This window comes from Cibotium barometz, chromosome 8 (genome assembly GCF_041138505.1).
Source record: "Cibotium barometz isolate CiBa-2024 chromosome 8, ASM4113850v1, whole genome shotgun sequence".
In the NCBI taxonomy this organism is placed as follows: Eukaryota; Viridiplantae; Streptophyta; class Polypodiopsida; order Cyatheales; family Cibotiaceae; genus Cibotium; species Cibotium barometz.
In genome coordinates this window covers 11144888-11162134 of record NC_141053.1, presented here as the reverse complement: position 1 = coordinate 11162134, position 17247 = coordinate 11144888, and the positions used below count along the sequence as shown (strand labels likewise).

General features: G+C 47.7%; 1 protein-coding gene across 4 annotated transcripts in view; it reads right to left on the bottom strand.

Moving 5' to 3' along the window:
* The window catches only part of LOC147635895 (serine/threonine-protein phosphatase BSL2 homolog), a 66488-nt gene that overhangs the window by 11244 nt on the left and 37997 nt on the right, over positions 1-17247 (bottom strand). For 3 of the 4 annotated variants that reach the window (XR_015266453.1, XM_086801295.1, XM_086801297.1), the window contains 5 exons: positions 7224-7325; positions 7027-7108; positions 6746-6925; positions 6369-6654; positions 6027-6285 (listed from right to left, as the gene is read on the bottom strand). Coding sequence is in view for 3 of the 4 variants with exons in the window: in XM_086801295.1 (XP_086657421.1) it covers positions 6027-6285; positions 6369-6654; positions 6746-6925; positions 7027-7108; positions 7224-7325 (909 nt within the window). In the remaining variant the exon portion in view is untranslated. Of the gene's footprint in view, positions 1-6026; positions 6286-6368; positions 6655-6745; positions 6926-7026; positions 7109-7223; positions 7357-17247 lie in introns of all 4 variants that reach the window. The other variant, XM_086801298.1, reaches the window with a different exon arrangement.

Genomic DNA, 17247 nt, shown 5'->3' with positions numbered 1-17247 from the left:
CTGGACAACTCATGAACAGATGCATAACTGTTTCAGTGCATGTCGTGCAGAAGAAGCAAGAGGCCAATGTAATTTTACGACGGCTGAGCTGATCCCGTGTAACCCTCCCACCAACATCCTCCAAATGAAAACCTTACCTTGGTAAGGGAGTTTAGATTGCCAACCACACATAAGAGTTTTCTGCCACCATGATTTAGACTTGTGCAATCCCCACACCTTATTGGCCTTGGCTGAAACCCAATCTTTCTCTGAAACGAGCTTATGATAGACCTGGTTAGCTGAAAGTGATATCAAGTCACCAGATTTACATAGTGCCCAATCAAGCCAAGGCTGATCTGCAGATGGCCGAGGCAATGGAGTAAAAGGCTCAACTGCATGCATGATGTCAACCCATAGTAGCTGAAATGTCCGAGGAACCCTAAAGTGCTGCCGAATACGACGAAACGAATATGGCCTGTCACGACCAGGTATCACAGCATCTCGGATTCTAACCAAGCCTAACCTGACCATGCGGTTGAGTCGTATGCGTGAAGCATCTCTGTCTGGCCAAACAATGACACGCGACTCCACAAATGTTTCGAACTGCAAAGAGTTCAAAAGTAGTCTTTCATGACCAGGATCCCACCGAGCCAATAGTAGAACTTCATGCCAAGAAAGGAGAATATGCGATAAAATGTGAGATGAGCGAATACGGACAGGATGAGCCGCATTCACAATGTCCCACCATGAAGCCTGCACACACGTGTCCGTCCATGTGACAATCCCTCCAACTCAATCAAGTCACGAGCCATGAATACCCAAGGCTGCTCCTGCAAACACATATCCTGAAAAAGCACCCACCTACGTGCCACCATATGCAAGCGGACATCCAGTAAAGCAACCCCACCCATTCTTTTGGGCGTCGTAATGTGATTCCAAGCTATCCATGTTTGACCCATAATATTTTCTTGCCTCTTCAAACCGAATGGGAGCAACCAAACGGAGAAGAGATTTGTGCGTCCAAGGTAGCAAAGGCAAAAAATAGGAAATCATGCTAAGCATAATAATCTGAGCTACCTTAACCCTCACGTGCATAGGCCACCCTTGAGCTTTCCAATACACAAATTTATCCGAGATCCGAGCAGAAATCCAAGCAAGAAGCGCTTGGGGGTCCACATCCACACCCACCGGATACCCAAGATGACAAACAATGTCTCCTGTATGCACCACACGGCCTTGCCACCCTAATGCCTCAAGATCAAATTCCGTGCATACAATGAGGACTGATTTTGTTGAATTTATTTTCAGCCCAGAAGCCAATGCAAAATTATTCCAAGCTTCCATTGCTCGATCTATATTGGCTTTTTCGGCCCTGAGAAACATAAAAGTGTCATCCGCAAGGGCTTGAGCAACCAATTGCTTGCCATGAGGGAGATGCAAACCAACCACTTCACCATGCGATGCCATAGCATCTAGGCAAGATAACATAGGATGAGTGGCAATGGCAAAGAAAAGAGGGCTAAGAGGACAGCCCTGCCGGAGAGAACGGGTGAGAGAAATACCATCCGAAAGTCCTCCATTGAGCATAATCCGCGTGATAGAGCCAGAGCCAAGTAAATGCACCAAATTGGCCATTTTGGGACCAAAGCCCATGGCTGTCATTAACTGAGAAAGGAAAGACCAACTGACATGATCAAAAGCTTTTTCAAGATCCAGCTGCACCATCACAATCTCTTGCTTCTTTGCCTTGGCATAATCCACTCCAATTTGAACATTAAGAATATTATGCAAAATATTCCTGCCATGCACAAATCCATATTAATATGGATGAATAAGAGTAGGAAGTACCTTCTGCAAGCGATTGGCAAATATCTTTGTAAAGATTTTATACATAATACCCATAAGTGAGATCGGGCGCCATCGAGCCAAAGAAGTAGGCGAAGGGACTTTGGGCAACAAACGAAGTATGCCCAACTTCCAATCGGCAGGCATATATCCCTCATCCCAAACCCTTTGACAAATAAGCGTCAAAGGCTCTGCAAGCTGATCAGCATATTTTCGGAAAAACTCATTTGTCAAACCATCCTAACCAGGGCTCTTTCCCATGGGAAGTTTGGAGAGAACAGCTTCCACTTCCCCTTGAGTAACAGGAGCATCAAGCTGAACCGCCACATCAGGGTCAACTTGATATCGTACTTCAGCAAACAATGACTCCCTTGCAGCCAGGACAGCCGGCGAGACATCCTCTCGAGCGGCAAGCAAATCTTCATAAAACCTGATGCAATGCTGAATTTGCCTTGGGCATCCATCAGCCTAACAATATTCTCACGCATATGTTTTTGATGCAACTTATCATAGAAGCGATGAGATTGACAGTTAGCATCCCGCAAAGCATCAAGATGTGCAAGTAGTTTAAAGCGAACATATTGTGCTTCCTGCACCCTAGATAGCTCCTTTTTCAGCCATTCTATGGCATCCACAACTTCAGCATCCATAGAGTCACTAAACATGAACGCCTGCAAGCCCTTTAAAAGCGACTCAAGAAGAGCCACATGCTGTTTTTGTATAGAGGCATTAGCAAGACCATAATGCCGCGCTAATTTCCGAGTGTTGGTAAGGAACACTGGCCAAGCATAATAATCAGCCATGGACACTCTTGTGGAGAAATGTCGTATCAACTGACGCATATAAACATCAAAAACTTCATACTCCAAAAAAGTGTGATTCAAGCGCAAAGGCAAGCGTCCCAACAAGCCTTTATATGCATCCACAAGATGATAGACCATTTCAAACACAAGCGGCCAATGATCCGAGAAAACCTGTTGTTGCTCATCAACCATCATAGTAAGAACCTCTGGCAAAAAGAGATCTTGATGTAAAATTTACATCCTATCCAATCTAGCATAAGTGCCCCAAAACTATTGTGAGGCATAAGTGTAACCCCTTTCATCTGGATGCAACCAAGACCACATGTCTTGTTTTAGCGACCTTGCTGCAAAAGCTTCCCACGCCATTCTCTCCGGGCCATCCATTACAGAATGAGGCGACGTGGCTTGCTCCTTGGAGACACACATATTAAAGTCTCCCATCACAAAGCCAGGATGAGAGATTGAAAGAGCACACAAGTCATTCCACAGCAAACGGCGTGCATGAGCATTATTTGGAGCATACACCCCTAACAACCATAAAGACGTATCATCCCAAACAATCTGTATCACTAGAAATCTTCCATGAACATCTTGAATCACAAGAGAAGGCTGAAACTGCGAACGAACAGCAAACATAACACCAGACTGCGAAGCAGGATGTCCGCTGTAGAAAACATGAAACCCCTTATATACATAGGCTTTGCCAGCCAACTTATGCTGCTTATGTTCAACTGCACACAAAACATCCCAAACCATGACAAAAAGTTGTACGCCAAAGCCTGAACTGCTTTTGGCGCCAAGAAATACCCTTTACATTCCATTGTACAATTTTCATAAGTCTTCCCAAAAAAGGAATCAACAAGGCCATGTACTAGGCCCAAGACAATCTGCCAAATCACGAACCTTTTGAAGCATTGCATTTTTAGACATGGTATTTGTGATCTCAGACTGCCCTTGGAGTTCCCGAGCACGTGCCGAAGGGTAATGACCATCCCATGGCGAGAAGACCTCACCCTTCGAACCAAACAAAAGAGGCAATTGTTGTTGTGCTTCTTTTGTTAGGTGACTTCTAATAGGATAGCGTTCTACTCTATCCACCCCAAGAGCCCCTATACCCTGAGAAAGTTGGGGGAGACGAGCATATGTATGTAAGGGCCCCCGATGAGTACGCAAAGGCCCCCGCCAAACAGCATCTGAGAAACCCCCCCGCGGGACAACAAATCGTGTCTTTTTACCACATACTTCCACCCATGGCTGCTCAGCCTCATTCTGAACATCCACATGTACATCCATGTGCTGGGCATCATGTAAAGGAGCATCATGCTCATCTTCCACGGGCAACTGCCCATCAACGATATCCTTGAAAGCAACAACTTGTTCTTTCTTAGGACATTCGGAGACAAAGTGGCCCATCTCACCACATTTGAAACAGTGGCAAGCAAATGTATCTCACCTCAATTCATACTTTAAAGGTTGCAACCCAGCCATATTGACACGCAAATGTGTCAGCCTAGGTCTCCCAGTATCCCACAACATGCATAGACGATTTCGGTTTCTAGATGTCATTCGAGGCACCACCAAGACATCACCGATACCTCGCATGAGACCTGGTAAAACACGCCAAAACATTGGTGGGAATTGTTTCACTTCAACCCAAACTGGGCAAGCCTGGCGCAACATATCTTGGTACTCTGCCATAGGCTTCCACGGAACCACATGAACCAACTGCCCATCCAAAAAGAGTGGCACCTGCTCCAAGACTGCCCTACGGGCTTCTGAAGTGCGAAAAAGTATTTCATAAAAGCCTCTCGGACCATCATAAATCTCCTCAAGTGCCTCACGTGACACCAAGCGGCCCAACCATGCTCTAAGACGAGGCAACAATGGAATACGCCTAGTAAAGAAGAAGATAGCAGCACGATCATGAAAATCTGCTAGCTGTTGTAGCAACAAAGGAGTCTCCATGCATACATCAGCCACACCACCATTATCTACTGCACGCTATTTGCCTTCACATATTCTTGCAGAAGCTCACCAGTGATCTGCAGCAAACATGCAAACTCCGAAGAAGGTACTTGAGAACTTTCCTCTGCATTCTCTCCAACATTCACCGGAGTGTAGCTTGCATCAACATCAAGCCTTTGACGTTTTTGTTGCTCCGAGGCATCTGAAGCATAACCCACATCCTTCTCAATCATCTCCTCAATAAGATCCATGTTAAGGCTATTGGCACCCATGCCACCAACAGCAGCAGCCAGGTCATCCAAATCCATGTACAAAAGCAAAGAAAACCCGTTCTCTCAAACCCTAATTCAGCACCTGAAAACCCTAATTCAACCCTAAATCAGCACCTCGCTGGTGCCAATAACAGCGAACCACTTGACACTTGCTCGCGAAGCGGAGTCGAGGAGGTGTGGCAAGGCGTTCGCGATGCGAGGATCCTGCAGATGGCAATTCTCTCTCTCACACAGACCCTCTCTCTCTCTCTCTCTCTCTCTCTCTCTCTCACACACACACACACTCAGAAAGGGATGTACAGAGAAGAGAAACGAAAGGAAGAAGAAGACGGGAAATGCTGCAGATCACTGGGGTCGCAGGACAGAGGATGCAGGTGCACAGCAGGTCACACATCTAACGGACAAGTTGCAGCTCGACAGGTCATAGGTCGCAAGTCATAGGCGTGCAGGTCACACAGGTGCACACAGGCGCATAGGCGAAGGTCGCACACCAATATCTCCCCCTCTCTCTCTCTCTCTCTCTCTCTCTCTCTCTCTCTCTGCACACACACAGCGTGGAGCACTTTCGTCGTCCTTAGCTCCGGCCTATGGTCCTGTAACTCACACCTTCAGAAATGAGAGATCATGGACAGAAAATACAAAACATTGCTCATCGCACGAAGCAAAGTGACCATAGCAACACCACAATATCCTTTCTGCTTTACTGGCTTGAGGAGTCCCACAAGCTTGTACTAACCATAATAAAGAATCAGGAGTGCTGGGCGCCACCCAGCTAGTGTGTACAACCTGCCACCCATTAGCTGGTAAAAAACCTGTTCACACAACACTCCTGTCCAGACCTGTCCAGCACATGCAATTGCCTCCTTGCTACGCTGGTCACTTGCTAGCCAGACTCTGGCAAAGGTTGACCACCTTCATCCTGCTCTGTTGCATTCGAAATTTGATGGGCCCATCGCTGGCTTTCAACATACACACTCTAGGAGGTCATTGTCAAAACCCCTCCTCCAAAAAAAAAAAACATAACAAAACTAAAACAGCAATCAGACAACTGTGGCATGATTGCAATAAGGCTCTATCTAGCACATGAGTTATGGCTTTGGGCATCATGATGTAAGTAAATACTATCGTACAGATTGCAAGGAACTAGCTAAACTAAACTTACTGCTTTGTAATGCAAGCGAACACCAGTCTGGGGTAAAAGGTTTTCTACGGACATCGGTGGAGCTTTGGTAACAGAGGCAATCTTTGAGGAAGACTTCTCTTTGATTGCTGCAGGATCTGTTCCATCATCCAAATCAGAAGCACTTTGATCCCGTTGCTCCATAGTTTGTCGTTCTTTTGCAGCAGCTAACGCTTTACTTATAGCCTCAGCTTCAGCCGCTGAAGCTTCTACCAATGACTCCACACTTTTACTTCCTCTCCTGCTCATACCAGAAACACCATTAGCATGCCTTTTCTACACGGACGTGCATGTGGACAAATAGCTCCATAACTAATGGCATACCGCTGAAAACCATGTGAAAAAGCATTCTCAGCACTTATATCCATAGACATGTCACCATTGACAGGAGCTGCCACAGGAGTTCCCAAAACAACGGAACCATTTGACATTGGCTCTGGTTGTGCTACTCTAGCATGGCCATCCATATAACCTGGCCGACCAGTGATAGCTTGGGTCACAGGTTGTCCAATTGCAGTGGAAGAATTTGTGGCAGCGGCATGCAGAGCAGCACTGGTGGTCTCAACTGCCGCAGGGTCCTCAGATACCAGGAGATCGTCTAGCAAAACACCTGAAACAGAAAAGGGAACCCAAAACATGTCTCATGAAGAACTTTGAAAAGGCTAAAACTTCCATTAGAGATGGTTAACTCTCTAGATTACCTCCTCGAAGACCACCATAAATGAAGATTAAATCACCAACAGAAGCAGCGGCATGCCGGCATCGTCTGGTTAGCTCACCAGATGCCTCTCCCCCAGCTGCATCAGCACTATACCTTCCTGTACGAGGACTCGTAACCACTCCTTTACGATCCAACCAAACTCCCGCAGCAGTATCCAGCACTAAAACCATTCAATATTACCATCAGGAGTCATTGATCAAACGGACCTTTTAACGCCATCGTATTATTTCATTTTTTATTGAGTGCAGAAAATAATCAAACCTGCCACACCAGAAGCATCCTCTACCATCCTGCCCCCCCCAAGTGCACCCCCCGAAACATGAAGCCTTGCATTGACAAAAACCTGACGCACATTATCAGCTCTCATGAGGGCAGTGAGCTACAAAGGCGGGCCCAAATTTACTACCAATGATGTACAGATTACAATACAAACCAATCCGTACAGAATTTTCACTTACAGCAGCATGTTGATAACGAGGAGACGGAGAAATACCAGGGGCCATAGCCCACTCCCACCGACCATCACGATGTTTCGCAAGACCATATGCATTTGCAATGGGCTACAAAAGCCAAAAGCAGCAACGAATTCAGCTGTTACAGAGAATTTGCATGATGTCACTTAAGCGAACTTTTGCTCAAACTCCCAATCATACCCCAATTTTTGCCTCAAAAACAGTTGCAAGTGCAATAATGCACCAAAGTTCAAAGTAAGCTTGCAAGTCTTTAGCATCTGCAGACAAGTAATAGACGTCTGTACAGTGTAGTGTGATGCACACCAATAATCTACACCAGGCAACATTCTCCAAGGAAAGGGTTGTAGGGGGCAGATCAGAATGGGGGGGGGAGTAGAAAAGAGAAAGAAACAAAGAAAGATTTATTAGCATCTGTGAGAGGCCAAAATGGCTTAAGAGACCAAGAAGGCACAATGTGTACATAAATCGATAATAGGAGATGCATAGGGCACCCTTAAGTTATAACAACAAAGAAATAGAAGATAAAGGCAGCTTACCATCAGAAAGCTTATGCGAGAGAGAGAGAGAGAGAGAGAGAGAGAGAGAGAGAGAGTTATATTAAACGTCTTCAAAAGACCCAATGGGTCTATGAGACCAAAAGTGATACAATAGTGTCCATGTAATCTCATCATGGTACAAAAGAAAACAAAGACGAGAGCTATGAATGTCAAATCCAAGCCATACGATACAAAGTGGGACCATCATCATCATACAACCTATGGAGCTAACCCCCTAGTAGGGGGAGGGAGCCGTCAAGGATATCGAGCATGGGATTAGCCTATAGAAGGCTCTGCAGATCTGCCGGGCGTGGGAAGGTGGCTCTGCGCCTCTCCAAGATCTCCTCAAGCTGGGGCTGATGTCTGTGTTGCTGGCGAGGTCCAGGGAGTCTAGGGCGTTGGGCTTGCCGTAGTGCCATGGCCTGGTCTAGAGTCACGCCAGAGTGGGATCTGGCGGGGGGTCGGGCACTCAAAGTGGAGGTCCCACAGACACCGCGTCCCTATTTGGGACGACGCTCTGTGATGATGACTCGCCCGTCCCTCATGCACCTTGGGCATGTTCGCCCATCTGTGCTCTACCTGGGTTTGGTTGAGATCATCCCCTAGGTATATCTTCTCCCCTCGGAGAGCTGTCCATGTGTCCATGAGGGCGTCTCGGCTAGCAAGGTCTGAAAATTTCAAGATGAGGGGGCGCTCCTGTGAGGTGTCTCGTACCGCACGCCATGTGTCCACATAAGGGGTCCCTTCCACTTTGAGTTTCTTGCATAGGGCTAGAGCGTCAGCCTTGGGAGATTCCCCCTCCTTTAGGCCTGTCACCCTCACATGAAGAGCGCGGACCTTCCTCCTCTCCCCCTCTTCCAACGTATCATGTATGATGGGCATGGGTGTGGGGTGTTTTCTCAACACTTCTGTCCATTCTTTCTCTACTTCTTGCTTAACCACTGCGGGCCCCCCACCTCCATCTCCTTCTTTGTGGCTACTCAACCTTCCTGCACTTTGTTTTTTAGGCTTTCAACCTCCAAGGCAAGGGAGGGATTACTTTTCCCTTCTTCTTTCATTTGTGCTTTGCATACATGTAGCTCCTCCTTCAGGTCTTCAACTTGTGCTTTCCACTTTCCCACTTTGGTCGCATGGGCTTCGTTGAGCTTTTTAATTTCCCTACCTACAGGGTGCTTCTTTGGCTTCTCCGAGCTTGCGAGCACGTGTTTCTCCATCCTATCAATGATTGCATTCAGTTATGAATGCAGGGCCACCCATTACCGAGATCTCTTCATCTTGCTGCAAGAGAGAGAGAGAGAGAGAGAGAGAGAGAGAAGATTATGTTGTTGCCTCCTTGGGGGCTTGAGAGAGAGAGAGAGAGAGAAGATTATGTTGTTGCCTCCTTGGGGGCTTGAGAGAGAAAGAAAGAAAGAAAGAAAGATATCTTAAGCGTCTACTAAAGACCCAATGGGCCTATGACACCAAAGTGATACAATAATGTCCATGGCATATCTCATCATGGAATGGAAAATAAAACAGAAAGAAAACATAAACATAGTTATCTCACTAGGGTGATACAAACTATCCATGGAAACTCATCATGGAATACTAAGAACATAAAAACATGAGAGCAACATCAGCTCCGAGTAGATAGTATACCACTCTCCAAAATATCAAGCATGGGGCTAATGCGTATGGCCGAGAGGTCTCCCTCAGCTATGTCACGTGGAAAGGTAGCTCGATGGTGGTGGAGCATGTCCTCGATCTGGAGCTGATGAGGTGATCGTAGCCAACGGGGAGAGGGGGGGGGGGGGGCCTAAGGGCGTCGAACACTCTGGAGTGCAGAGGCTCGGTTCGAGGTAACTCCTCTCAGGCGAGGTACGTCCATAGCAGTTCGTGGAGGATCCACTATGTCGGTGTCCTCCACCTCGGTCCGGAAGAAACTGGTGATGGTTGGATGGCGAGGGAGGGGGCGGGGTGGCTAGAGCCGAAGCTCTCTCAAGCTGATGCAATGGAAGTATGTGACTGTTCGGAAGAGTGCATCCACTACCATCGGGGCTGCAGAAAACTCTGCCCGGATAATCTGGTGTGGGAGTGATGGTTTGCTGGGGATCATACGGGAGAACATCATGACCTGGGGACTCTCAACTCGCCGCCAATCCTCATTGGATAAATCTGGCCCCAGAAGGCTGCTCCATACATCAAGGCTGGTGTGAGGAGGGTGTCAAAAATTCAGCCCTTTGTCCTGCGCTCCTGGAAATGTGCCTGGAAGCACTGCCGCTCAAGTTAGCTCAAGGCTGCATATCCCCGCGTCACTCTGGCATGTGTTGCGGGAACCATGGTAAGCGTGGTCCATTGAAAGTGACACCAAGGTAGACATAGGATGAGACAATCTTCACAGGATCCCCTCTATATGTGAAGCTCAATCTGAATGTGAAGGGGCGAGAAGTATTGAAGACCATGGTTTAACAGAGAGGTCCCACTGAGTGCAAAAGTCCTGTAAGGCATCCAACTATCTCTGAAGCCCTTCGGATGAGTCTGAGAAGAGGACGATGTCATCTGCATAAAGTACAATAGGGATCAATATGCCTGCCAGCGTGGGACCAACCCCACCTAATCCATCAATGAAGCTCGAAATCTCATCAATGAGAGAGTGGGTGATAGAGGGCAGCCCTGTTTCACCCCAATAGTGCTGGAAATCTCCTGTGATGTACCTCCTCGGGCTCTCACTCGTCCGGTGACCGACTCTGAGAGAGGGCGATGATGCTCCAAACCATGTCAGATGGGACTCCGATCTCCTGTAGACGGTGTAAGAGAGCTATAGATAGAAAGACAATGGCCCCAAGAGAGAGAGCAAATGATTGCACGTACCATGATAGTTTATTGATTTTTTGAACTTGCAAAGTACAACGCTTTTTGTAGACTAGAGAGTAGCCTTATCTTTTGACACATACACAAGACACATGTCAACGCATGCGCACACACACTAATGACATGTAGCACGCTTATCCTATCCACATATAAGGGGGTGTTCACACCTAAGTAGGTGTGCACACACACATACATATGAATGAGGTCACACACATACATATGAATAAGGCTACACACATAGGATGGTTACGCACATAAGATGGACACAGATGTGAGGCTTCGAAATACCCAACAAACCCTCCTTCGGAGTGACGAAGGTGAGACCCAACACGCAAAGGAAGTAATTGCCTTTTGGCTCCATCAAATGATGCAAAGGAACGATCTAGCCATGGCACCTCTTGTCCCACGCTAATCCTCCAATATGCAAGTGACGGGAGCTTCAGGACCAGCTCTTCATCACCCACCTTTGCTCGTAACAGGGATCACAGATAAGGAACCTTACACAAGGCGGTAAAGACACATAAACAGTGGCACATATATTGAACATTTATTACATGTTTTTTTGGGGGGACTACCTGGGCAGAGTACCCATGACAATCACACACATAAATAGAGAGAGGAGTTAGAAAGCCCAGTCATAGTCTTCCTCCTCACGAAGGGAGACATTTTGGGATTGAACAGTTGCATCATGGATTTCTTCTTCATTGCTGTATTTGGATGGTTGTGGAATGTCCTCTTTGGTGATGAGATTTGCATGGTGATGCGCTTGTTTCTTCTCTTTCTTCTTGAAGCAATTTGCTTCTTTGTGGCCTACACGCTTGCAGTAACTGCACTAAATCTTCCTGCCACTTTTTCAGTTGTTGGATTTGACGAAGACTTGTTATGATCATAGCTACTGCTTGTTTGTTGTTGTTCTTTATTTCTCCTATCCTTCTGGAGGAGTAAAGCCACCAGGTCTTCAAAGGTTGTAGCTACCAGGCAAATGACTTTCAAAGTGTGCTCAAACCAAGTGATAACTTGCATACTCTTAATAAGTGTAGTCGCTTTGTCTTCATCTTCAGGCTCACATGTAAGACTAGCAAGTTACTGGACTATTGAACCGAACATGGCCAAATGATTCCTTAGTTCTTCATTTTTATTCATTTTAAGATCATAAAACTTGACCTTCAAAAAAACTTTGGAATTAGTGATTTTATTACCAAATATGCCCCTGTCATTCCCTTGCCACCACAGCTTGTGCTTTTCAGGTTCAGTGTCTCCAAGATCCTTGTTGCTCTAGACACTGTTTCCCATATGCCCTCACGCATAAGGAGAAGCTATTCTTTAGGCTGCCATATTGGGAATCCATTGGCGACAAACTTCTCAATGAACGGGGTGTTGGCAGACATTGGTAAGGCCATGATAAAGTAATGATACTTCCACTTTTGCTGCATGCGTTACTGCTAGTGCAGTTCGTTGGCGTGGGAGCTGGAGGTGACAATTGAGGGCTTCCAGAGAGGAGCCGCTCTGTGTGGAAAAGCCGCTGGTAGGCGCCGGCCTATGGAGGGAAGAATAACAGAGGGGAGATTGGGCGCTAGTGATTGAGCAGAAACCAGAGGTGGAGAGGGGACAACACACAAAAGGCCAAAATGACCTATGAGACCAAAAGGATTACATCATGTCCATGGAATACATCATCATGGGTACTAAAATGAAAGAAAATAGTAAAGCTAAAATGCTAAAGCTGAGATGCTAGGGCTGATCCATGTACAAATAGAATAAGGCTCACGAACGACCCAATCGGTCTATGAGACCAACATACGTTCCAAAAGTTTTCTGTGTAGACTGTGAACATGGAAACAAAAAGTGTTGAAAATGAAATGAAAAGAAGATCCACATACTATGTACATGTGGTACTGAAAATCTTGGAGCAAGCTGAGAGGCTGAGAGAGAGAGAAAGAAAGAAAGAAAGTAAGATTTTATTAACGTCTTCCAAAAGACCGAACTCGGCCTATGAGACAAATCGGTGTACCTGTATGGGGTATCTTCTGTCATCCCAACAAAATGAAAAAGTACTAAACTAAAAAGCTGAATCTGGGTGTGCAATAGGTACAATGAGTGGTGAAGGGGATGGAGCTCTACTACTAGGAGAATGCAAAGCTATATGCATGGAGTAAACAATCATGATATGCAGCCTAGCTAGCTCCATCTTGTACCATACTGGGGGTATAAAATGGTATACATCAATGAAGGGGGTGTCCACACCTCCCTGAAGAACATGCTTGGGTGTGCTCTGAAGCGAGCCAGTCGCTCCACACCCTCTCTGTGAAACTGAGCTCTGATCTCTGTCATCTCTCTCTGGTATAGGCGTGGTGTCCGAAAGCCAGGTGTCCTCTGTCTCCTGCGGGCTCTGAGTGTCTCTGCTCTCTAGAGAGTAATTCCCTGCCGTGTAGGGACTGGGAGTGGGATGGATCTCTGAAAAAATGTAATAATTTGTGTGTCTGTCGTCCCCCCTCTGGAGCTGTCTGAGCCTGTAATGATGTCTCTCTGTGGCGCTCTATGTCTAGAATGAATCTCCCCAGTATGTGCTGGTCTACTACCTCAAAGATCTGGCGTAGGGAATGTGACTCTCTGAATAAAATGGGATATCTCTCTCTGATGGCTGTATATGCTTTGCATCTGCATACATAATGCTCCTCACTCTCCACCTCCTCTCTGCACAATCTGCATACCCTCTCCTCTCGGGGTATCCGTGCTGCTCTGCCAGTCTCAATCTCCAATCGGTGTGATGAAACTCTAAGCTGACCAATAGCCAGTCGGGAGCCGTGTGGTAAAAAGCCCTCCATGTATCTAGGTCTCTCTATAAATCCATCATCAGTGATACTCATGAAGTGATCTCTGTAGTACAGCATCTTCGGTGGAAGAGGTTGTGTAGGCGATATCCATGTCTCTCGTGTATAGAGCTGCCATAGATCCTGTCTCAATACTCTGTTCCTCTCACTATGAGAGAGACGGATATGTGGTGCATCCCTGTCATACTGGAATGCGGCCATTCTCAATCTCAAGCTGGTGTGACGATGTGCGAATCTGACCAATAGCACATCGTACTGCATGAGACAAGTGTACATCCATGTAACTGGGTCTGATCACAAAACCATCTGCTGTGAGCTGAAGAAAATGCTCTCTGTAGAAAGCCATCTTCGTGCCCAGCTCCTCTGTCGGCTGTATCCATGTCCTCCTAATGTCCAGCTGAACTAAATCTTGACGGATGAGTCTGGTAATCTCTGTCCGAGTGAGAGTGAGAGAGGGTGCCTCCAGAGAATACTGGAAGGGAGGCAATCTGTCCATGCTAAAACCATGTGCCTGGTAGATGATCCATGTCTAGGCCATGCTGTGAGAACCAATGTGTGACCTATGCATACCATGATCCTCTGTCTCCTGCCTCAGCCAGCTGTCTAGATGCCTCAAAAGCTCTGTATGACAATCTGTCCTATGGCATCTCTCTGAATCTGTCTAGCAGGCATATAATCTGGAATATGGCCTCTACCATCATAGGGGGCGCAGCAAACTCTGCTCGGATAATGTCATGAGGTACTGACGGTTTGCTGTGTATCATGCGTGCCATCATGAGGGCCTGTGGTCTCTCTATCTGTGTCCACCAATGGGTAGCAAGGCCTGGCGCCCATACCGCTGCTCCATACATCAATGCCGGTGTGACTAATGTGTCAAATAGCCACCCCTTCGTCCGAGGGTCCTGAAAATGCGCCTAGTGGCACTGTCTCTCTAGCATAGCCAATGCTGCATATCCCCGTGTCCATCTAGCTCTAGCTACTGAACCCATGGTGAAGCGTGTGGCTGCTGCAGAGAAGGTAACCCCTAGGTGCACGTATGATGTCACCACCTCCACCTGGCGTCCTGCGAGAGTGAATGTCAGCTGACTCCTGCCCTGTCTCGATGTATGAAAGACCATAACCTTGGTTTTCCCAAGGTTCACAGTAAGACCCCTCTGTGTGCAGAAATCATCGAGTGCATGTAGATGCTACTATAGACCACCTGGAGACTCAGACACTAATACAATATCATCAGCATAAAGCATAATATGTACTGAGGTACCTGCTAAATCAACCCCATCTTCGCCTCCCCATGTAATGAAGTCAGCCACCTCATCAATGTATAACCCAAATAGCGTAGGGGAAAGTGGGCATCCTTGCTTCACACCAATGGTGCTAGCAATAGTCTCGGACATACCTCCTGGACATCTCCTAGACATCTGACTCGCCCAAAAACCTGCTCATATAATGCATAGATGCCCCATGTCATATCTGCTGGTATGCCAAGAGACTACAGGCGCTGAAAGAGCCTCTCTCGTGGTACTGTGTCAAATGCCTTGCGGAAAACCATAAAGCAGCAATAGAGCTCTCTTCCTCACTCTGGCCTGATCAATCATACATCTCAAAGTGAATACATGGTCAGTGGTAGAGAAAGCTCTCCTGAAGCCTGCTGCCTACCCTGATGAGCATAAACCTGTTCGCTCAGCATATCAGCTAAGCTCTTGCTCCAACACTGCACCATAGAGTTTGGCCAGCACGTGGCCAACCATAACCGTCCTGTAGTTGCTCCAATCGAGCATATCCCCTGTTTTGTGAATCGGCACAACTGTGTGCATCGTCCACTCCGCAGGCAAACCCTCTGCTAGTGCCCTGTTAAACAGGTGTGCAAGAAAAGGAGCCAAAGAATCTACTGCATATATGAGATGCTCACCCTGCAGGCCCATATGGTCAGCGGCCCGTCCATGCTGTAGGCGGCGGATAGCTTCCTGTACCATCGAGTGGGTAAAGAAGCTAGCTGTGGTAGGTCGACGCTCCTGTGGCTGAGGTATAGGTGGCTGCTGTGGGGCGTGGTATAGGCTCTCTGCATATGTGTGCCATGTCTATGGGTCTGCAATAGGTGGCGGTGTCCGGGGCCCTCTCAAGTGCCACCATGAGACAAGGCTATCTCTACTCATGAAGAAATGAAAGATCTCTAGCTCCTGTATATCTGCGAAGGCCCGCCTTTTGCGGCGAGTAAGTCTCCTCATCTCTCTCCTCGACTCCTGCTCTGTGATGGCTCCCAAGGCTCTCTATATGCGGAGCCGTGAGTATAGGGCGCACTCGTCATCATACCATCTGTTCTCGGGCAGGGTCCCAGATCTTGCAGGCTCTCCTGGTGTACACGATGTGGGAAGCTCTGTAATGCAGCCGTGTGTAGGAGTGATCCCAACTGGGCTGTAATGGTATCCATAGGTGCCAGGGAATCCATGAGTAGGAGCCCATCCTCTACTCTGCCAGTGTATATGTCTGCCATGTCATGTGTGAAGTAGATGGTAGTGTGTGGCGTCGGTATGTGGGGGGCTGGTGATACTGATGATCCGGCAAGGATTGCGCCTTCCCCTCCGCACACAGGAGGGCTGCTGGACTCAGAGTTTGCAGACGACACAGCAGCCTACCTTGCTGGAGATGTTGGGAATCTCTAGAGATTCGCGGATGCGATAGAGATTTTCTGCCGTGCATCAAGAGCACAGATCGGCACAAGTCGTGTGGTTTTTGGGTAGGCTCACCACCCACCCCGACTTGGCGACCAGTTGAGGTTTTCCAATGGATCTCGACGGGCACTCCAGTCCGATACCTTGGCTACCAGGTTGGCACTGATATCTCTCCCAAGCAGCAGCTCGCACTTCTTCCGAGTATTCGGAAGAAGCTTCTATATTGGAGCTCAACGAGGCTATCCCTAGCAGGCAGAGTGGTGGCGGCGAACAAGATACTGCTTACCACCATGTGGTGCATCACCTCGTGCTGGGCCTTTTCTCGGGCTTGTATTGGACAGGTACAACGTTTGATCCGGAACTGCCAGCCAGGGCTAAGGTGGCATGGAGAGTGATCATTCAGCCACGTAGTAGAGGGGGGCTAGGTCTCATTGATCCAACCATACAGAGCCATGCCCTGTTGGGCAAGTTGATTGTCAGAGGACTCCAACCCAGTGGTGAGCCTTGGAAGGATTTCCTCTTGGCCCGGATTTCAGCCTGCACTCCGAGCCTTGGAGGCCTATGGCTGCAGAGTACTAGATGGATCTTCATAGAGATGCGAGCCCGTGGTTCAGGCCTGACAGGGATCCAGGGTAGAGATAGGCTTAGCATCGACATTGACTCAGCTATTCCTCCGCAGTGGTTGACTCTTATTCCAGACCTGACCCCTTCAATGTGGCTAGGTGTGTTCACCAAACACGATATTCTCGTGGCGGTCTATGGAGCACATGAGGACAGTTGTCTGCTCACTTTTTCTACTGGATTACATGGCAGATTAGAGAGATCAGAGCACCCCTTGGAGGATTTCAAAGGCTGCACCTTGCAGAGGGTGAGGGTGATTGGTTTTCGGGCACGTGCATGGCACATAGATCTAGCACCGGCCAAGGTGGCCAAGGAGAGATTTTGGCGGCGGTTATGGGACCTTGAAGAGTGGACGTGGCATGATCCCACAAATCGGGTGGAGACCCTGGATGCCCCTTTCTTTGCATATACAGCGAGACTCGGTCGTCTCGCAGGATCCAGATGTCGGAGATAGATGGCACGCTGGCAACAATAGCACACTGGCAGTCTCAGGGCCTATCAC